Consider the following 21,371-nt stretch of genomic DNA (forward strand, 5'->3'; position numbering starts at 1 on the left):
GTTTTTACTGAGGCAGTTTCAACACTTTGAGCACTTTGAGCTCCTGCCAGGGGTTACCATAGAAATTGGGAGAGTCATAGGGCGGTTGACAGTTGAGTTAGCCTGCTAGCTGTCTGATCACTAAGCAGGAGCTGTATTGAGGGGCTGTCTTGTTGTCTGGAGAGTGTGCTCCATCACTGATGTGGGCTCCTTTCACTTCCAGACCACTCAGCTGACCGAAAGGCCAGCCTGCGTCAAGAAGGATTACTCCAACTTCATGGCCTCCCTCAACCTCCGGAACCGCTACACAGGAGAGGTACAGGCGCTGTGCTCCCCTTTATCAGCACATTGGCGCGTATCCTGTTGAATGGGCAGAAAACATGCTGTAATGCAATATAGAAGTAAGCTGTGTGTGTTTCTGCCAGGTGGCTGGGATGATCCAGTTCTCCGAGGCCACAAGGAGCACCTCGGACCTCAACAAGCTGATGATCCGGCAGATGGACGAGGCGCTGGAGGCAGGACAGCCCGAGGCCTTTACCCAGGCCATGTTCAAGCTGGCTGCGCTGCTCATTAGCAGCAAAGGCAAGCCACGCCATTGATTGCACCCCCACACACAACCCCCCCCCCCCCCCCCCCACTGCCTGTTTCCAGAAATATCTCAGCCTCTGTTTCCTGTTTCTCTCTCCACCCCTCTCCATAGACTGTGACCCCCAGCTCCTGCACCACCTCTGCTGGGCACCCCTCAAGATGTTCACCGAGCACGGCATGGAGGCTGCCATAGCCTGCTGGGAGTGGTTCCTGGCTGCCAGGAATGGCGTGGAAGTGCCGGTATTCCCCCTCAAACTGATTCTTAACTCGACAAAATCTCAGTAGACCTGAACCAAATCAAAACACTCTGACTTTATTATAATAGAAGTTCAAAAACGGATTTTGACCTTTAACATACAGTGCAGCTTCATGTTAGGAGATGGCTGTCAGAGTTCTGGTCATACATATGATTCACTTCAAGCCTAAAGGCTATTATATGTGCTGCACTCAATAAGCAAAATTAAATCTGTCATTAGAAACCCTTTTCATTAAGTGAAATGTTGACACTGTGGTAATTACAAACCACACAAGATGCAATAGAAAATGCAGGAGCTTCATTTAATGTATATGATGCATGCTAAAATCAGGCTGGCATCGTGGGAAGTGTGCAAGGGTGACAGCATTAACTGATGGGTCAGTGCCTGTATGAGGGACGCAAAGGGTAACCTCATGGCTTTGTGCTGGCAGTTTATGCGTGAGATGGCGGGGGCCTGGCAGATGACCGTGGAGCTGAAGATGGGCTTGTTCTCAGAGGCGAAGGTGGAGGCCGACCCCCTGGCCATATCTGAGGAGAGTCAGCCCTTGCCCTGCCCACCAGAGGTCACTCCTCACTTCATCTGGATTGAGGTGAGCTGTGTACAAAGCAGTAATCTGTAGCCCCCTTCCATTTGATTCAGCCTTCCCAAAACCAGGTAACCCAGCAGAACATGAACACAGAAGCAGTCACACAGAAATAGAATTAGGCTGCTCAGAGGAATTGTTTGTATTTTTTACTTTAAATATTAAGAGGAGTTTATGTAAGTTAGTTCATGAAGGAATAAGCAATTATGACTACCACTGCTCTTTGAAGAAATTATCAAAAGAATAATTGTGTCGAAGTATTTTTGTACTTTTCACCTGCACACTGATGGTCATCCTCAGCCGTGTTGCCTCACATGTCCCGTTTCCTCCTCGCCAGTTCTTAGTGCAGCGGTTTGAAATTGCCAAGTACTGTAGCGCGGACCAGGTGGAGATCTTCGCCAGCCTCCTTCAGAGGTCTCTGTCGCTCAGTGTGGGCGGCCCCAAGAGCAGCCTGAACCGGCATGTGGCTGCCATCGGGCCCCGCTTCAGGTATTGCTCAAACGCTCACAGTGATTGCAAAGTGTGTGTGCCATCATACCTTTGCATTTGTGAACAGCTCAATATGAGCACACACATAGTGACTCAGTGGGAAATGTGAGGGTTGCGTCTAGTGTACTGATTGTGGCAAGCAATATTTCAGAGTTTCAGGACTTCAGTGGTAACACAAAGTCCCTCTAAAAGAACCGGACCAAGTGGCTCTCCATATTTGCACAGCTCTGTCCACCCACACTGCTGTGACTCCCCTGTCTTTCCCCCCTGCCCTCAGGCTGCTGACGCTTGGCCTTGCACTGCTCCACGCCGATGTGGTCACCAACGCCACCATCCGCAATGTGCTACGTGAGAAGATCTACTCCACTGCCTTTGATTACTTCAGGTATTCTCCAGCCAAACAGTGGCAAAGTCCCAGCCCATATTGTCAGAGGTGTCTCTTTTGGTATGGTTTGAATCATTCTTGAACTCTGGGTATTGTAATCTGTACTGGCATTGCAACTTTCTGAATTTGCCAGCTTTTTCCTTAATTTTGTGAACACACTGAGACAAATTTGCATTTTGAGGACAGTGAAAGTCCTCTCCACAAACACAGAAAAACACACAAGTACATGTAACCTGTACCCAACAGACAAATGTCTCAAGTTCCACAGTTATTTTTAAGCATTAGCTGGCATTAAACTTTGAAACAGCAGGTATATTTGTCTCCACTAGAGGTCCTCCTGGATCCATCTGAGGACCCACGATCCAAAACCAGCCCTGACTTGTTTTTATATCCAGGTGCCAGGGAATTTTTGTAGAAGTGGTATGTCCAAACATTGAAGCATGGACTAAGCACTATTTAAATTGTACAACTTTTGGCCATTTTGGATTTCATTCAAGTGGGCAAGTTTGACATAACAACTGCACATTTACCCAATCCATATGTTTTACCATTTATAGTGAACACTTACCATTCTTAGTGTTGTGTATTTTTGTAAAACCTTCAAAACTTCATCTATGTTCACATTCACACTTAAATAAATGTGCGAGCGCACACACACATACACACATATAAATACACCCATCATATACATGCATACATACACATATGCACATGCACACCATGATTAGATTAAATCTCTAACAGATTTCAAAAAAAGTTCCAGCATTGAGTAGTTTATGACAGAGCTCCATGTAGTTGGAGCAGTGGATTTTTCCTTAAGAGTTTCAAAGTCGAGATGAGATAACCAGGACTTATTCAGTGACTATTTCATGTAAACCAGGACTGTAAATTTTTGTTCTTAGGTGCTGTGAGAGAAGCTTGTAAGAATCTGTCACCCAAGGACAGTGTATTTCCACATCATCATTTAAAAGAAACACAGCTGGTGATGGCTGACTGTTTTGAGTGAATCCAGATTAAATGTTTGAAATCTCCTTCCAAAAGTACGTTAAGAGAATGTGTTATGTTGGATCCTGATTTCATAGCAATGTTAATGGTATGTACGGAATGGTAAACCTTCTAAACAACATGCATAAACTGGAGGTGCTTCAATATGAAACAAGGCAGCAGGAACATTGCCATATTCTTGTGGACATTGAAGAACCGATAGACTAAATCTCTGCATTTTCCCAAAAAAGATAAGATCTATTGCCACAGAGTTGATTTGTTTGAAATAACTATGTGGTGAACAGTGTTGTGTATTTGACCTCAGTTGAATGATGGAGTTTGAAATTAGGCAATACTAGCTGACCACACTCATCTGGAAGCTGTAGAACAGACAGATAAAGACTTGGCCTTTCACCTGCTCAGTGAGTCAGTCAGTTTAAATAAACAAAACAGTGTTGTGGATTTGGACCGGAAAAATTGGCTCTCTTTTTATAGTTTTTGCATCTACAGTTTTAATTGCCTTGATATGTATATGTATGCTTTAGTCCTTCAGGTTCTCATTGACATGTTCTCCCTTTGTTTTCTAGCATATCATCTAAGTTTCCCACACAGGGAGAGAAGCGTCTCCGAGAAGACATCAGCATTATGATTAAGTTCTATGCCAGCATGCTGTCGGACAAGAAGTACCTCGCTGCCAACCAACTGGTGCCACCAGGTAAGTACAAATTATCCTTATCTAAGCCCTTGCTCTGAATGCTTATCATTTAAAGTTCTCAGAAAATCCCCATTATCTCTTACTCCGGGCCCTAAGCCCATGGTAAAGTGGTTCCTTTGCCCTCTGCCAACCTCAACCACCTGTCACAAACAGGGTAATTGGCTTTCCATCCACTTGTTGCAGACCTCAGTCAGCGTAAGGCTAAACGTGTTTCCAAGTATAAAGTGTCATGCACAGGCCCTTCTGAGTGAAAAGTGTGGGGTTTTGGTTTTATCGTGTCTTTACCAAGCAGGCCTATACAAAATTAAGAAGAATATAATTACATGTTAACTATTCAGGTTTTTCTTAGCAATGTTAGCTGTAATGTTTGGTGTATATAATTGGACTGTTCTGTCGAACCCAATACACCATCCCAGCAGCCTCTCTGTTTACACTGTTAAAGAGCAGAACCATATGAACCATTTGATGGATATTTTATATGGCAGTGGAGTTTGTAAAAAGGCTTAACTTTGCAGTGTTATAAAATACATATAAAATTTGGCTAACTTTTGCCTGTTAAAATGATGTTAGGCGTTAGGCTTTAAGTGACTGTGGGACGTTGGTGGGACTTTTCCATGGAAACATGATTGGTAAGCTGGAGCTGAAAATGAGTGCAGGTTTAGAAGAAGCCCATTTTGCCAGCGCCTTCTGGGAATGCTCTTTGGGTCCAGCCGCTGTAAGTCCTTTAAAGCATGGCATGACATGTGTTGGCAGACAACCAGGACCTGTCGGTGAACAGCCTGTCCGTGATGACGGTGACCGACTCCAGGAACAGTCTGGACGTGGCTGTGGGATCGCGCCAGCAGACCACCCAGGGCTGGATCAACACCTACCCGCTGTCCAGCGGCATGTCCACCATCTCCAAGAAATCAGGTGCCCACAGAAACACTCCCACACACCAGCTGTTGTGTTGCTGTAAAGCAATAGAAACAAGGTTACCAGAGGGTTTCTATCTTATGACAGAGCGGATGTTTCATTTTAATTGGAGCAACATCAGGTGAAGTGAGGAACGGGACTTGTAACTTAGAAGTTACTGGTTTCATTTAAGGACGGAGCATTGTCGTTATACAATTGATTGAAGTTCCTCATCCCGATGGATGATATGTGCACTGGAAGTCACTGGATAAGAGCATCTGCTAAGTAGCTAACATTATCTTACAGTTGCTTGAGAGTTATTTGAAAATGCAATAGTGTGGTCCATCTTTAATTGGACGCAATAAGTGCAATTTAAACACACATTGGTAGAGACACAATGGTCTTTTACATTATTGTGAAAGATTAGTTTGGTTATTTATTTTTTTTTTTTTACAAGATCAGGAGGCAACATTCACTCATAATCCTCTAAGCTCTGATACATTTAGGTGCTATACATTATTATCAGTGCTTCTTCTCGGATCAGATCAGGATATTATCTTTCCAAGACCTGATATTCAAGCACATGTAATTTGAAACGTGGTTGTTGAACACTGGAGTAGCCCCATCTTGCTCTTTTAATTAGACTCAAATGGTGTACACATATTTCACAGGGCTAGAGGAATCAGACTACATGTCATCGCAACTTGTTATTGGTCAGTTAGGTCACATGACTTTCCTGGGCCGTTTGTGTGTTGGCATCTAGGTCTGTTAGGTCTGTGCAGGTGCTGTGTCCAGCTCTGTTTGACCCATGACCCACAGGTAGACATGGTAACTGTGTGTCTCCCCAAGGCTTGTCAAAGAAAAGCAACAGAGGGACCCAGCTTCACAAGTACTATATGAAACGCAGGACCTTGCTGCTGGCCTTGCTGGTAAGACCACCTCTCTACCCTGGAACCCCTCTAGCCCATGTGGTACAAAAGGAGTGTGTATAATTGTCCTTTTTCCCAACCCCTGTGCATTTGGCAGGCCAGTGAGATCGAGCGCCTGACCACCTGGTACAACCCTCTGTCCACCCAAGAGCTGGCCATCTCCACAGAGCAGTCAGTAGAAACTAGCATAGCCAACTGGAGGTCCAAGTACATCAACTTGAGTGAGAAGCAGTGGAAGGACAATGTCAACCTGGCCTGGAGCATCTCACCCTACCTGGCCTTGCAGCTGCCTGCTAGGTACTGTGCACACTCCCTGCTGCAGTTCTTGCCTCCGCCTCACAGGGGGCGACATTTAGAGACTACAGTGTTCAGTTGAATGTCCACTGGCTGCCTGTAATGAAATTACTTTACCGCACTATCATCATTAAAGGTTTGAAAATTAAATGGAAACAAAATTGTCTTTGATATGGGTTGTGCCATGCACAAACCAAGTAGTAGATTGCAATCCTGATTGATACACTGTTGGTACGTCCAGCTGAACACCATCCTTGAATTTAATGTTTCAGAGAAAATATGCAGGTGCCCTTTATAATATCACTGGAAGGAAAAATAGAAGCATCATAATGTGGTTAAATTCCATTTGTCCTGCTGTCTCATCATTAGGTTTAAGAATGCGGAAGCCATCGTGATGGAAGTGACACGCCTTGTACGCCTGGACCCTGCTGCGGTCAGTGATGTCCCTGAGGCGGTCAAGGTGAGGCACTTGCACACCAGGAAAAAAAAACAACTGTCTGTATGGGAACCTGGCTGCTACCCAGAAAGTTATAAATTCATATCCCATGTGGACACTGTTTCTTTCCAGAACTGACAAAGGAAAAAGTTTCCTGGCATAAGCAAATCCTGCCTTTTCTGCAAACAGAACTGATCTTTTAAAGTAAGCATAGAACATGTCTGCCAGATGGCAAAAGCATTTGCTGCTTGAGATGGAGAACTTTGGTTGTCTTTCTTTGTTTTTCATCACACTGTGGTCTTCTCTCCACTTACTAGTTTGGTAGCTACATGTGAATAGAAATGACAAAAACAGTAAAGATACAGGAGGAAACTAAAATATCCTTTTCCACCAACCCTGTTAGCTGGCCGTTTGTAGGTGAGGATGTGCTAGTTAATTTTAGTTGTGCTTCCATAATTAACTGCACTTGAAGACAATGTGGTTTATTTATTAGGCTGAGCTGTGTCCCCTCAGGTCACTGAGTCACAGGTCAGTGTGGCCAGTGGAAAGGACCATAGATATGCTGGACCTGAGAATCTGTAAACCACAGTTAAAGTGAACCTCTAGTATCTTTTTTTGACGAGCATACCATCAGTTTACAATTGTTAATATTTAATGTCTATATGTACACTAATTTTACAGCAGTGAAGCTTATCTAACCTATTCAAACTAAGTGTATTGCTAAAGCAGCTGTAAAAAGAGTCTGCACTCAGATAAGATATAAAGCTGATTAAGAGGTTTATTTATATTTTATTAGCTTTTATTTGGAAATATGAGAACTTTGGAAGAGATGGGAAGTGAATGTGGTATAAGACAAGCTAGTTCTCTCACATCTACACTTACTGTCAGGCCACTTTTTCCACAAGACATTACAATCCTCAGTCTTTAATTGTACTCGCAAAGGGAGAATGTCGTCAGTTTGAGCACCTGTTTATTTTGCACTGGACTCCCCTAGTCCTTTTTGCTTACTTCTGCCTGGTTTGCCTCCATTAATGAGTGTCTGCCTATATGTTTATGGGCGATGAGGGAGATCTGTTTTCCATCACGCTCGCCCGTGTGTGCATGCGGAGAAGCGCAGCAGAGCCAGAATGGCTCCCAGCGTGGCTCGACACCAGGGCCCTGCGCGTGCAAGCAGGGAGCACCGCACGACATCTCTGTTTGTTCCACAGCGTTCTGACAAGTCCCACCACGGTGCATCCAGTCAGGAGCTAATCCCTCCCAACACACAGGAGTGTTCTGCCAGTCCCTCCTTCTCGGGGGTGTCAAACTCAGTTTCTTGAGGGTCACTGCGTGTACTGGTTATTCTGCAGTCAGTTATTCTCTTAATTTCTCAGAAGAACATGCAGGAATCATAACACCTTGCGTAATACGTCACGTCCCAAGTGTTCTGTCCTTCACTGTCATAGTGCTGCGTGTTTTGGAGAACGGATCACCAGAAACATACACAGGTAGTCAACTAATTGGACCAATTAAGTTGAGGTAATGGGCTGGAAGGAAATTGTTTGGAATAAACACAAGCAAACATTCGGCCCTCCTGGCACTGACACCCCCCTCGAACAGTACATGGCCCACTGTTCGTACATTAGTGAAATACTGGGTTCTTGTTCGTTGCTATGAAAAGATTGCAGGATTCTTTCATTGAATCTGTGTCCATTCTCAGTACTGACAGTGTTTCTCTCAGGAGCATTGGTCAAAAGCTGGGGATGCCCACACCCGATGGTTGGTCAAAAGCAGTTTGTGGCCGACTGTCATCTGTAGTCACTGCTGTTTGTCTTATGTAGTCTGTAGTTTGCCATCACAGATGGCTGTCATACCCGATTCAACAAGCAGAATCTGTGTCAGCTGTTGTCAAGACTATGAAGGACTGGCAGCAGACCCTGACTGACTCTACCATTAGGTTAGTTTGTCTGACCAACATGTGTGTCTCTCCCCAAAGGAGAGAATGGACTTCCCAAAGTCTTATGATACGCACACTGTGGCTTATCTGGGCCTTGAAGGGTGAGTCATCAGCATGAACTGTAGTGACATAAAGCAGAGTAATGTTTTTGTTTGTTTGTTTGAGCGCAGTTCCTGGTAACGTGGCACACCATCGATGCCGACTCGCCTGAGCTGAGCCACATCTTGTGCTGGGCGCCCGCTGACCCCCCGACGGGCCTCTCGTACTTCTCCAGCATGTACCCGCCCCACCCCCTCACCGCCCAGTACGGCGTCAAAGTGCTGCGCTCCTTCCCCCCAGTAAGTCCAGGCCCCCCCCCCCATCTCTGGCCAGCACGCGCCCCACAGCACCACAGCAGCGCACTGTGGCACAGTGGTTACAACATGCTTTTGTCTGCACCATAAACAGACATGTGTTGCTGGAATGTATTTCATGAAATTTAAGTCCACTCCTAGGTTCATTTTTAATTGTTAAGTTAAAGCCAGTCATGTGTAACATTCAGTGTGTCATACATGTAGATAAAAATGTTCAATTCTCTTACATTGTAATACTCCAATCAATGTACTTATATTGTACAAATCTGTAACATCTCTCAGACAGTTGCTCATATATTGCCAGTTGACAGTTGTTCATATTTTGAGCTTTTCCAGGGCCTGTTATCTCCTCCTTGTGTACATATTTTTGCTTATGACACAAAGGGAAGAGTATTTGAGTGTTATGAAATACATATAAATATATTCAGACTTTTTAGATTATTTGATAAATTTCATTGTAGGGCATTGATGTTATTTTCAGGGTTTGTTATGTTGGTCACAGACCACCCCCCAGTAGGAAAGCTAAGTGTCTGATCGTTGCAGGATGGGATAGAGAGTACCTCCTCACTGCCTCTGCCTATGCTTAACTCTTTTTCCCCAGGATGCCATTTTATTCTACATTCCTCAAATTGTTCAAGCTCTGCGCTATGATAAGGTGAGACTCGTGGCTCATTACACTTTTCAGTGCCTACCACATTTAGTCTTATTCCTCCATTTCTGTGTGTATTGAAACCTTTGACTCCACAATGCTTTCCGATGCTGCACATATACTAATTTAGTGTCTGGAATTTGAATATTTAGATTCATCGCGTAATTTATCATTACACATGGCATATTTTACACAATATTATAAAATGTTCTGAAAGTATCGTAGAAGTGTGTACATGTTACACATGTATTTACACAAATATATCCAGAATTGAAGAGACAGTAGTAAACTGGAATAAAAACTATTGCCTGTAATATTATTGTTATGTGTATCAGTATTATGTTGTTTTAGCATATGTTGCTCTTATCTTAAAATATGATACAGTTACAACATGGTAAAACAAGACAAGTCTTTCTAAAAACAACAGCATAGAGGGATTTGATGGGCCACAGTGGTCAATTGTACGTCATGCTTGAATTCATCCCCGTGCACTTCTGTAGGCTCAAAGTTATGATTGTGATTAAACCACTTATTTTCCCATGGAGTTGGATTAAGTAGTCAGAAGAATCCGAGAGTCCAAAGCTCCGGTTGGACTGCTCTGGTTTGTGGATAATGTACATTGCCACATTTCTGTCTTGTTTGCTACAGATGGGATATGTGCGAGAGTACATTCTGTGGGCAGCCCAGAAATCTCAGCTTCTGGCCCACCAGTTCATCTGGAACATGAAGACAAACATCTACCTGGACGAGGAGGGCCACCAGAAAGACCGTGAGTTGCTTTAGCCCCTGTCCAAAATGTTTTGGGGGGAAAAAAAGCCAGTGGAATGTGTTTGGATATACCACACAGTCTTGCTTGACAAGATTTGTGTGGTGTCCCCTGGGACATGAAACCAAACTGAAGTTTCAGTTGCAAATGGCCTCGTCTCACATCAGTTCTGAATGCGAGTCATTCGGGCTGTAAATGCTGAGAATTAGCGTACCCTTTATGTGTGATAAAATGAGACTTAAAAGATGCTCCTGCCCTGTTTGTCCCGTTCTGTGCAGCTGACATTGGGGAGCTGCTGGAACAAATGGTGGAGGAGATCACCGGCTCCCTGTCGGGCCCAGCCAAGGACTTCTACCAGCGCGAGTTCGACTTCTTCAACAAGATCACCAACGTGTCTGCCATTATCAAGTATGAGCATGGCCACAACCCCCCCGTCCCCGCCCCCCCCGCAGTTCGCCTACCCCGCAGGGTCTGGCACACCCCGGCATACCTCTCCCCGTCTCAACAGATAGCCTGCCCCTGATAGCGCACGAGTCAAGATGTCAGCTTGAGTTTGACAGACTTGAGCGGGTAGCTTGAAGTTACAGGTGTTTAGGGTTAATAAGGCGGGCTTCTCTGACCTCCTGTGCAGCTGCTCCCATAGGATACCTGAGCCTGCCACGTAGAGCGGTGGGGCTTTTCTATTGGGGCAGCATTCCTGGCATGTCTCAGCCTGCAACTTGATGGGAGACTGTGACTAGTCAGAGCATGTCTGAACACCAGGACCAACACAATGTGGAGTCCACTGAATGTTCCTAGGGTGGTGTTAAGCCTGACATTCCACTCACTCCACTTTTACAATTAATGTGTGTTTAATTTGATGGCACTAGTTTTGACCGTACCCCCTGCCCAAAGCATTTTGCTGTTGAGATGTAGTTTGAAGAATGCCATTGTATGCCATTTTCAAGAGAGCTGACAGTAGCTTTTCTGTATAGTGATCAATGCCTTGCCTTACCCGTGACATTTAGTTCATTTATCTAATTACAACTTGAAACTGACTGGAAGTTGTTAAAGTCACAAAGTCAAAGGAAATGCCCAGCCCGAGAATTGCTTTGGTTTCAAGGGTTTCATGTTCAGCATTGTAAAGGAAACTGCAGCATCCCAAATACTTTATCTGGGGTTTAATTTTCACGTCTTTTAACAGATTTAACAGATCTCAGAGTAGAGTACCTGTCAAGTTAAAGCTGCTTTTGATTGCTTACTCCTTCCATCCCCCCTTATTTATGCTGTGTCAGTGTAACCAAGTCAGTCCCAGTACCCTCATTACTGATGCAGTTGTGTGTTGACTGGTTGACTTTGTTGATGGGAGTTTTGCACCTGTTATTGTGAATCTGACGCAATGCGTTGGTGACTTGGGAGCCCTGTACGTGCATGTCTGTGGTTGATTAGAGTAGATTTGACAGGCCCCATTAAAGCTGAAGAGGAGACTCTTTAATACCAGCCCCCCCTTAATCCTGGGGGTGTAATTATAGTGCCACTTGCCTCATTAGAGCAATAATTGAAGCTGATTACAGGCAGTCAGGTGGAAAAAAGCACCAACCAGACAAGGCGCTGAAACTGAGTCCTCTCATTACTGTCCTCATCTTGGGTCAACTGCAAATAATTTTTTTTTGTGAAATACATCAATACTTCACCCTTTTCTTTGAGTGTGTCTGAATGAAGCCTGGTATATGTTATGTGTCTAAGAAGGATGTAGTCGCTGAGCCCAAAATGGTGCTCAGCTAGCATACCAATATCTTGCGGTATCAAGGCTTATTTGTGCATGATCTGTACACCCAATAAGATGTCACCCCCAGGTTTTATATATTTATATATTTGGATAGTTTTTACGTCTTATGTCATTTTAGGTGATGTGTCACATCAACTAGCATTGTGTGATTTTAAATATGTACTGTTTTTATGCCATGGTTTCACTTGTACATGTTAAATGTGTATTACTTTTCAGTAAAAGGTACTGTATGACTTAAAGTGATGTGTAGTAGAATTGGAATGGGCTTATAAAGCTCAGTTGTCAATACTGGTGGTGTTGTGAATGCACACACAATGTGTACCTACATTAGACCATGCGGACCATGGGACTTTTGCCTGAACTTGCACTGGTGTTTTTTTCCAGGCCTGTCCCTAAAGGCGATGAGAGAAAAAGAGCTTGTCTCAAAGCTCTCTCTGACATTAAAGTGCAACCCGGTGAGTGACACTGTGCTGTAATCATATCTACATACTGTGAATTAATCCATAAGGCTGTGTTCACAGTGAGGTTCCCTGTACCTCCTAGAACCGTCTGCTTGAATCATGCAGGGGGCTATAACCCAGCTGTGTGGGTAAAGGAATAAGCTTTCTAGTATTTTTGCATCTGTCCAAGGCACATTGCAAAGTCCTGGTGTATAATTCTGTTGTTACCCCTCAGGTTGCTATTTACCCAGTAATCCAGAGGCCATAGTGCTGGACATTGACTACAAGTCTGGAACACCTATGCAGAGGTATAGTGAAATTAGACCCCTGATTGATATTGGCAATTGGTTAATTTACATTGAAATTTAAATCTCATGTTTACATGGCCATGTGATAATGTCCTATCATTCCGGTCCTGTCCTAGGACACTGTATGCAGGTGTTTTTTTTTTTTTTCCTTCAAATTTTCCCCTATTTTACAACAGTACTATTTATTTTGCTTCACCTATTTACCTGTGCTATAGACCTTTGTTGTCATTAACATTGTCTTACTAGCATTGTATTATATCCTAGTTAGATGGCTAGCAAGTTATATTTTTGCTTGATATAATTAAGTTTTTAGCCAGGTACGACAAGTAAAGATTATATTGTCTAACTAATGTAGGTAGTGGTTCGTGTCATAAAGTTGTATATTCAGATTTTTAGATTAAAATATGTAGATTCATTCTTTTATGCTTTTAATTCTGTTTTGATATCTTTGGTTTATGATATTGTCCCAGCCTTGAAATCAAACAATAATTCCTTTCCTGTCATCCATATATAATCTAGTGTTAGGAATAAAAATATAAATAGTTGTAATATATGATCAACAGCATGCTCATAGGTATTTGCACCTATGTGAGCAGTTTACAGTTTGTGTTATAAGTGAACAGGTATCTTTGTGGATGTTTGCATTAACTGCCTGTTTCTGGTCTGCCCAGCGCTGCCAAGGCCCCTTACCTGGCCAAGTTCAAAGTGAAGCGTTGCGGAGTCAGCGAGCTGGAGAAGGAAGGTGGGTAGAGATTCAGTAACAGTAAATTCAGGTTCACCTGCAGATAGCCAGCAGGGCTAAGCATGAACTAAGTAATGAAAAACAGTCACAACAGAATGTGGTAAACATCAATCTTGTCAACATTTGTGCATGATGGGAATGAAGTGATTGCTTCCTGCAGGCGCTTTTTTGTTTTCTAAGGTATTTATACACTTGGCAAAATAAATGTGCGCAACCTGCGCACATTTATTTGCAACACGCAATATTTGCAACGCTGTGTTATTATTTTGGATGCATTGGGACGTCACCGTCATTCTTCCACGTTGTCACCGGTGTGCAGTGTCCCCTGTAGGTTGTAGGAAATGTCATGTGGTTAATCCTGATGCCACCCAACAGGTCTGAGCTGCCGCTCCGACTCATTGGATGAGGCCGAGGAGAGCGAGGACAAGTCCCGCAGGGTCTGCTGGCAGGCGGCCATCTTCAAAGTCGGGGATGACTGCAGACAGGTAGGTGGCTTCCCCTGCAGCCCTCGAGGTCAGGGCTCCGGTCGATGACACGTTGGGGCATGGCATCCCTGTGCGCTCTCCAAGCTCTGCTGGACTGTTTAAGAGTCTTATTTTTGTTTTAAGATCCTGATTAACGCTGCTTGCGGACCTAATGGTTATTTTGCAAGCTTAAGTCCGTATTAACTCACCGGTTAACTTGATATTAACATCCTGGATGACTGGGTGGACATGTTGATCACCATGCTCTAATGACAGGGTTGCCATGTTGAGCACAGTGTTCTGTCACTGTCCATTACCCCTGTGTACTTGTAGGACATGCTGGCTCTTCAGGTCATTGGCCTGTTCAAGAACATCTTCCAGCTGGTGGGGCTGGACCTGTTCGTGTTCCCCTACAGAGTGGTGGCCACTGCCCCTGGGGTAAGAGTCCTTTTTCTGGCTGCCAGCTTCCCAAACATTTCAATACTGCAGGTGTAACATGCTATGGCCTAAGAGCATATAGTCAACTTGGCCAAAAACTTGTTTAATCTGTCCTAAATGAGTACAACAAATGTTTCTCAAACTCATTAGAGCTCAAGTAACACATGTATAACCAGTGAGTGCTATCAAATGGGATATAGAAGTATTACTGTTTAAATCAGCTTTTCACAATATTAGCTGTTTGCATTGAAGACTGTAACTAAATCAAATTAATACTGGTAAGCATGTGCTAAAAAGTTCATTTACATGTTATGTAACATAGAAATTAGTTTCTTCTGTGTAAAGGGTGTGTTTTGGCTACATTCTGTCAGAAAGAGAATCGATTTTTTTTTTCTTAAATTTCCCTCAATTCAGTGTGGCGTTATTGAGTGCATTCCAGACTGCAAATCCCGGGACCAGCTTGGCCGACAGACGGACTTTGGGATGTATGACTACTTCCGGAATCAGTACGGAGACGAGTCCACACTTGCTTTCCAGAAGGTAACTGTGCTGCCATTACTCTGCTCAAGCGCCGTATGTGCCCAACTGACAACAGAGTTCTGCTGACCAGCAGGCTTTGAGCTCTGAAACGAACTCCCAGCCGCCATGTTGTTTAGGTCAATATTACTATTGGAAGAATCCACATGGTACCACCTGTCCATCTGGCTGCTGTTTCTGCTGGCAAAGACCATGCTGTGTATTGAATGTTTGATTTCCCAGAGGAAAGAAGGTATAGCAACAGTGTGGTGTAGTGGTAAGGAGTAGGGTACGTAACGTATGGGCAAGGTACTTCACGTCGATTGCATCAGAACTTGCCAAGCTGGTAAGTTAAAAATAAAAATTGTACACTATGTAAGTCACTCTGCATAAGAATGTCCTCTAAGCAAAATGTAATGCAAAAGGGGGGGTCAGTAACCATTATTCCAAAATGAAACCTTATTCTTCGGGGCACCCCAAAAGAGCATTGTGTTTTTGTTGTTGTTTGCATCAGTAGGGGTGGCAGTGTAGCATATTGGTAAGGAGCGGGCCCTGTAACCAAAAGGTTGCTGGGTTGATTCCCTGCTGGGGCACTGCTGCTGTACGCTCGGGCAAGCTGCTTAACCCAGAATTGCCTCAGTAAACCCAGCTGTATAAATGGATAACGTAAAAATTGTAACCTGTGAGTCACTTGGGATAAGAGTGTTTTCTAAATGACAGTAAGGTATTGTAATGTAGTGCATAGTACATTCTATAGTCATGAATGTGCCTTGCGAGTAGATGATTCTGAAGTGCTTTCCAGCTGGTAGGTAGGGAATGTGACTGCTCTGCTCCTCTTTTGAAGGCCCGGTACAACTTCATCCGCAGCATGGCGGCGTACAGCCTGCTGCTGTTCCTGCTACAGATCAAGGACCGGCACAACGGCAACATCATGCTGGACAGCAAGGGCCACCTCATCCACATCGGTCAGTGTCCCCACCTCACAACCAACACACAGCACCCTCACTCCACCCTCAGGGTGCGAGTGGGCACAGGGTGACGCAGTTAATAATGTTGCAGCAGTGTCAGAGCCTGACCTCAGTTTTCCTTGAAGACTGGGAGAAGACTGGTTTTGTCCTAATGCTGTCTAGTGTGTGGAAGGTGGGAGCTTGCTTTGCAGTGAATGGTGTATGTCAGTGGCCTTTTTGCATAAGAGGGTAGAAACTGGCTTTCCATCTTTCTCTTTAGCGTAGAGTGTCTAAAACAGCAGCTTCACTTATTTCCCCTCATCTCATTACTGTTCTTACTTGGCTCTGTTTGTGTGCTTGTAGACTTTGGTTTCATGTTTGAGAGCTCTCCTGGAGGGAACCTGGGGTGGGAGCCCGACATCAAGCTGACCGATGAGATGGTGATGATCATGGGTGGCAAAATGGAGGCCACGCCTTTCAAGTGGTTCATGGAGATGTGCGTGCGGGGTTACCTGGCAGTCAGGTGAGTGGGCTGCACCCACAGTCCCACATAGGTAAACCAGGGTCCAACCCAACCCCCTTTGACAAGTTCTCTTTTTTTTTTATCCATCTTTGTCTGTACACAGTAAATGGACCACATTCACTAGCCCCACCCCCATTTTCTGCTTTAAAGTAGTTCTCAGTGAAATGTACTGTATGTGTTCCTCTCAATGTTTTTATCCAAATTATGTCTAAACTTTTGCCCTAAACTTAATTTTCTTTGATTTACATTGCCATTACGCTGGAATGAGATGGCTAATCTGGTTAAAATGATTTGCTGTGAGATTAAAGGCTTTCTACTGATTGGATTAGGGTGAACAGAGATCCAGTGGGTGTGCTTTTGAATATGAAGTGTAAAAGGAGATAAGGAGCTGCTTATTCAGCTGTTTTTGTGTCCTGTCTAATCCCTGGATCTATTGCTGACTTAAGTGAGAATTTACACATGGTGTAAAGAAGGTGAGTTTTTGTGTCCCCGGTTTTCTACTTTTCTGGTGTGCTGGGTTTCTGAGGTTACACCATGTCTGCTCCCCATCGCTCAGTACCTTCCTACTGCACCACAATCAGATACCCATCACAAAAGCATTCTATAATGTACCTGAATGCATCCTTTTGGGTGTTTCAGACACTATTTATTAATTGCTGGAAACAAAGAAAAAATAGTTTGTTGTAAATGATGTTATTACATTACAGTAAAATTATTCTTAAATTTCAAAATAATCTACTTTATAAATTATTAGTATATTCACACACTGTACTTCCCCTAGTAAACACATCAGAATTTCTCTAGACGTGGCAAAAATCTTTGCTCATATAATTTTCTACTTTGTGAGAATATTCTGTTGGAGCTTGAACTGGAAGAAAGGAAGTAAATTCAATGCTTTTGTAGAAGAAGGGGAGCCTAGCTTTAAATTGATATACTGCTTTTGTTGCGAAGGTATGCATTAACCGGTGCCCACTCTTAGGCCCAGAGATGCGTGATTCTGTAGGCTTTCTAGTTACTCACAAGCTAGCGGTTGGATTATCCCTGGATTAGCAGGTGATTCAAATTTCCACTTCCTGCAGATCACGAGCAGCTATTAAAGGAACCTCTCTGATTAAGATTGGTCTGCTGGCCTTAACTGCCTGGCTCTCTGGGTCAGGAGAGGTAGTGTTGGGGTGTGTGAATCAACTTATTGCGAGACCTCATGAGCTGATTACATTAGTCTCTTGTCCTCTCTCTCCATGCTATCTCTTGTTCCCCCCTGCAGTAGAAAGTAATGGGTTATTTTTACGTTGAGACGAATTAACTCTACGGGAAAACAAATCGTAAAAGGCTTTAGAGTACTTCTACAGTACAAGCTCAATAAATATCAGTTTTACGTGATGGAGTGCTGGTATTGTTTATTTTTTCTATTTCCTGTAAAAACTCAGTGTACTCTTCCCTTGTATGTACTTGAGTATAGACTTGAATCACAAAGTAGTCAACATGAATGATGGCCATATTCTCATGAAACTGGGGTTTACAAAAAGTGTGTTCCAATTCTCTGTTTATTTGGTTCTGTTATCAGTGATTTGAGCTATAATTGTGCAACAAGCTGCCATTATTGCACCGCTCTTCCCGTTTTCCAAGAGGATGGGCATGTTTATGAAAATGGAAAGTTTAACTCTGTACTGTGTCTCTGTACCCATCCCTGAAAATCACCTCTTTCCCATCCCTTTTCTCTGCCCTGGCGCTCACTCCACAGGCCTTACATGGATGCAGTCGTCTCCCTGGTGACACTAATGCTGGACACTGGGCTGCCGTGCTTTCGCGGACAGACCATAAAACTGCTCAAGTGAGTGAGGCACGTCACCATGGTGATGTCATCCAGCAGACGCAGGTTCCCCTGCTTCTCACATATGTTTTTCAGGCACATGCACCATTATTAACACAGACAGCAAACACTGGATGTGCATGGCTTCTAACCATAGCTGGAATTCACCAATGGATGGTCAGTTTTTTTTTTTTTTTTTTAGAGTTTAGGCCCCTGTCAGTGCAACACTCTGCACGTGGGTTACCGACCGTTTTACGGTTTCCTCGCTGTGATGAACGGCTCAGATGTAATTGCAGTAGAATTTACAAGAACTTCTGTCATTTCATCACGCAACACTCCATTGCCAGCTTTCTGTTAATCCGTTGCGATGGGCACTATGCTAAATTAAAGCTTCCCGGTGGAGATTTTTACTGTCGTGTTTATTTACAGGCAGAGGTTCAACCCCAGTCTGAGTGAGAAGGAGGCCGCTGCCTTCATCATCAAAGTGATCCAGAGCTGCTTCCTCAGCAGCAGGTCAGTTCTCACATTTGGTGGACTCAGTACCCCAGTAGATATTTTACATATTTTCCCCATCAGAAACCCCACGCGATGTGGTAATATCATGCATGTGCCTCTCAACCTGTATCCATTCAGATGTATAACACCACTTTACAATACCATAAAGTATTCAATACTGTATGTACTGTAGTCCTTTTTGACAGCTCTTGAAGTTGAAACCTAATTGCTGTCTTAATCTGTCTACAGTTGGGCTATTGTCTTTATATTTTATAATTATGGCATGTTTATGTTGTGATTGCATTAAGTATTGCTCAGTTGTGTTGTATTTTTTAGTATGAGACTAATTGTTGCCTGTATCAGTATGCCTGTATTTGTATTCAGCTATAAATGTAGTCTGTAGACCATGAGACTGTGCTGGCTAGGGTGGCTTAGCTGGAATTCAGTGGTTTACACCGTTGTTTTGAGGGTTGTGTCCATGCTGTTGGTTGTGTGATTTTACCTGTACCCCCACCATGGCACTTCCCCAGTATTTCACTAATATTGTGATCATGGTTTAGGGGTAGGAATGTGCTGAAATCACAGAAATATGTAACATTTAAGGTCATCTGTGAGGGAAAAATCTTGGCATGTAATTTGTAACCGTCATACAACATTCCATGTTTATATATTAATTGGTTATAATACAAGTATTCTATAAATTATTGAGGTAGAGACCTAGTTAATTCACAGAAATATGTAATTTTTTAAGCTTTAAATATTTCATATAAATGGCTGACAATCAAAGTGTGCCATAATAATTATTTATCGAAGGACAGCATATCTGGTAATTCCGGCAGCTGACACCTCGTCTCATACGCTGAGATTGCTAGGTCTGCGTCCTCAGAATTTTCTGGAATTATCAGGCAGCATTCTGCCAATTTGCCCAGATGATGAAATGTCTGAGACAGTGTGAAAACACAGACGGTTGTGCAGCGCTCAGGCGTTACTTTGTAGAGTGCAGGTATGCAGCCTATTTGCTGTCATGTCCTCTCACGCTCTCCGTTTTGAGTCAAAACAAAGGAGTTGTGCTCCATAGCTGGAAAAATGTGCACAGCTCTGAAAAAGCAGGTGAACTACTGATTCCTGTCTCAACTTAGTAGCTTCAGGCTTGCAGTGGCAATTATCAGCAACATTGTTTGGCAGGTCTTACAGTGCCATATCTTCCTTGTAATGTAGATCAGGAATTGTTGCGTATGAGTGATAGATAAGTAAATCCATTGAAAATCATATGATTAATGTGGTTTACCTGGAGTACAATTTGACTTCATTAAAGCAGGAACTAACTGTTAATGTGTTTCAGCCACTGCAATGGTTTTTGGCTGTTCTTTTGTCATAGATACTTTTTTGATTTTAGTGCTGTTCAACCAGCAGTGTTGATTTGCACAAAATATGGAAAATGATTAACTATGTCCCTAGTCTGAAGGAAGTACATGTTGGGGTTTTACAGGGTGTTTTTTCCACAGTTTTTGCAAGAAAAATGACTCCGCCATTCTGTTGTTTTTTTTTCTTCCAGGAGCAAAACCTATGACATGATTCAGTACTACCAGAACCAGATCCCGTACTGAGGTGGTGTGATGAAGGTTCCCCTGCAGCTTCCCCCATCCCACCTTGCCTGCTTTTTCGTGATTATGAAATCCGAGCTGTTACACTGTCACACTAGCATCTGGAATTATGTGCACTTTAAAGATGAAACTGTTTACTCAAGTCAGACTGCATGTTAAGTTAATGGGCATTTTTAAAGAGGACACGTTTCAGCTTTTAAGCATTATTTTGTTTGCCAATGTGTGCATTCTGGAACACTGATTTCTTGTTAGAAGAAAAATATGTTTTGATTGTACTTGAAAATTCTTAATTTCATGTAGTCTGAATTTTCTATGACCACGGACCTAACTGTGCTCTGTATAGTACTGCTTTTACCTGGAAAAACTCAGAAGCCTCTTAATCTATTGTGTCATTTTCCCAGATTGCATTTTCCTTAACCATATGTGCTTCAAGTGATCGAGTGCGGTCTTTCTCAGTCCTGGTGCTCGGGACCCACTGCTGAATGCTGATTTTCATACCGTCTGAGCTCTCAGTTTCTTAGGTTTGATCAGGCTGTTAAATGAGTACAGGCCTCAGTTTTACTTCACTTCAGTTCTCTTTTACAAATATGAGTTGTGAGGAAGATGGACATGTGAAGTTATTTCTATTCATTTGATACTCAAATTAGTAGCAAATTAGTAATACAAATAATTATTAATCTTGATTGATTAGTTATACAGTGGCCTAGAACAAGATCTTGAACAACTAATTGTACTATGTTTCTCTATTTGCACAACTGTACTGAATTCATTCAGCTAAATAGTTCTAAAAATATGTTTATGTTGAACAAACAAATTTTCTTTTTTCATATTAGAACAGACACAAATGTACCAGCATATTTCATTCACAAAGAATTTTTATAAGACTAAATGTAGAGATAAATAAATATAGGTATTTATTCAAATAGAGATCAATACTCATTTAATGGCTCAAACAAACCTGATTAATTGAGATCTTAACTCGAATGAAAACCAGTATACACAGGCCCCAGGACGAGGTCTGGGAAACAATAATATAATGTAAAGATTGTTATTGCTTTTATGTGTGTGTATGTTAGTGT

The 21,371-nt window shown here is 43.0% G+C and overlaps 1 protein-coding gene across 2 annotated transcripts in view; it reads left to right on the forward strand.

The window, feature by feature from the left end:
- The window catches only part of pi4kab (phosphatidylinositol 4-kinase, catalytic, alpha b), a 47,206-nt gene extending 26,216 nt beyond the window's left edge, over nucleotides 1-20,990 (forward strand). Inside the window, exons 30-55 of one of the 2 annotated variants that reach the window (XM_036527758.1) lie at nucleotides 203-295; nucleotides 405-561; nucleotides 680-807; nucleotides 1,255-1,413; nucleotides 1,745-1,896; nucleotides 2,174-2,281; nucleotides 3,853-3,980; nucleotides 4,734-4,892; nucleotides 5,724-5,803; nucleotides 5,901-6,100; nucleotides 6,467-6,557; nucleotides 8,640-8,807; nucleotides 9,424-9,477; nucleotides 10,120-10,240; nucleotides 10,516-10,645; nucleotides 12,390-12,460; nucleotides 12,681-12,753; nucleotides 13,425-13,495; nucleotides 13,871-13,980; nucleotides 14,293-14,397; nucleotides 14,812-14,937; nucleotides 15,758-15,878; nucleotides 16,224-16,383; nucleotides 18,125-18,214; nucleotides 18,623-18,706; nucleotides 20,244-20,990. In XM_036527758.1, the coding sequence (XP_036383651.1) occupies nucleotides 203-295; nucleotides 405-561; nucleotides 680-807; nucleotides 1,255-1,413; nucleotides 1,745-1,896; nucleotides 2,174-2,281; nucleotides 3,853-3,980; nucleotides 4,734-4,892; nucleotides 5,724-5,803; nucleotides 5,901-6,100; nucleotides 6,467-6,557; nucleotides 8,640-8,807; nucleotides 9,424-9,477; nucleotides 10,120-10,240; nucleotides 10,516-10,645; nucleotides 12,390-12,460; nucleotides 12,681-12,753; nucleotides 13,425-13,495; nucleotides 13,871-13,980; nucleotides 14,293-14,397; nucleotides 14,812-14,937; nucleotides 15,758-15,878; nucleotides 16,224-16,383; nucleotides 18,125-18,214; nucleotides 18,623-18,706; nucleotides 20,244-20,295 (2,991 nt within the window). In that variant the 3' untranslated portion in view covers nucleotides 20,296-20,990. The remainder of the gene's footprint in view (nucleotides 1-202; nucleotides 296-404; nucleotides 562-679; nucleotides 808-1,254; nucleotides 1,414-1,744; nucleotides 1,897-2,173; nucleotides 2,282-3,852; nucleotides 3,981-4,733; nucleotides 4,893-5,723; nucleotides 5,804-5,900; nucleotides 6,101-6,466; nucleotides 6,558-8,639; nucleotides 8,808-9,423; nucleotides 9,478-10,119; nucleotides 10,241-10,515; nucleotides 10,646-12,389; nucleotides 12,461-12,680; nucleotides 12,754-13,424; nucleotides 13,496-13,870; nucleotides 13,981-14,292; nucleotides 14,398-14,811; nucleotides 14,938-15,757; nucleotides 15,879-16,223; nucleotides 16,384-18,124; nucleotides 18,215-18,622; nucleotides 18,707-20,243) is intronic. The other variant, XM_036527759.1, reaches the window with a different exon arrangement.
- Nucleotides 20,991-21,371: the final 381 nt, after the last annotated feature.

The sequence above is a fragment of the Megalops cyprinoides genome, chromosome 4, assembly GCF_013368585.1.
Source record: "Megalops cyprinoides isolate fMegCyp1 chromosome 4, fMegCyp1.pri, whole genome shotgun sequence".
Lineage (NCBI taxonomy): Eukaryota > Metazoa > Chordata > Actinopteri > Elopiformes > Megalopidae > Megalops > Megalops cyprinoides.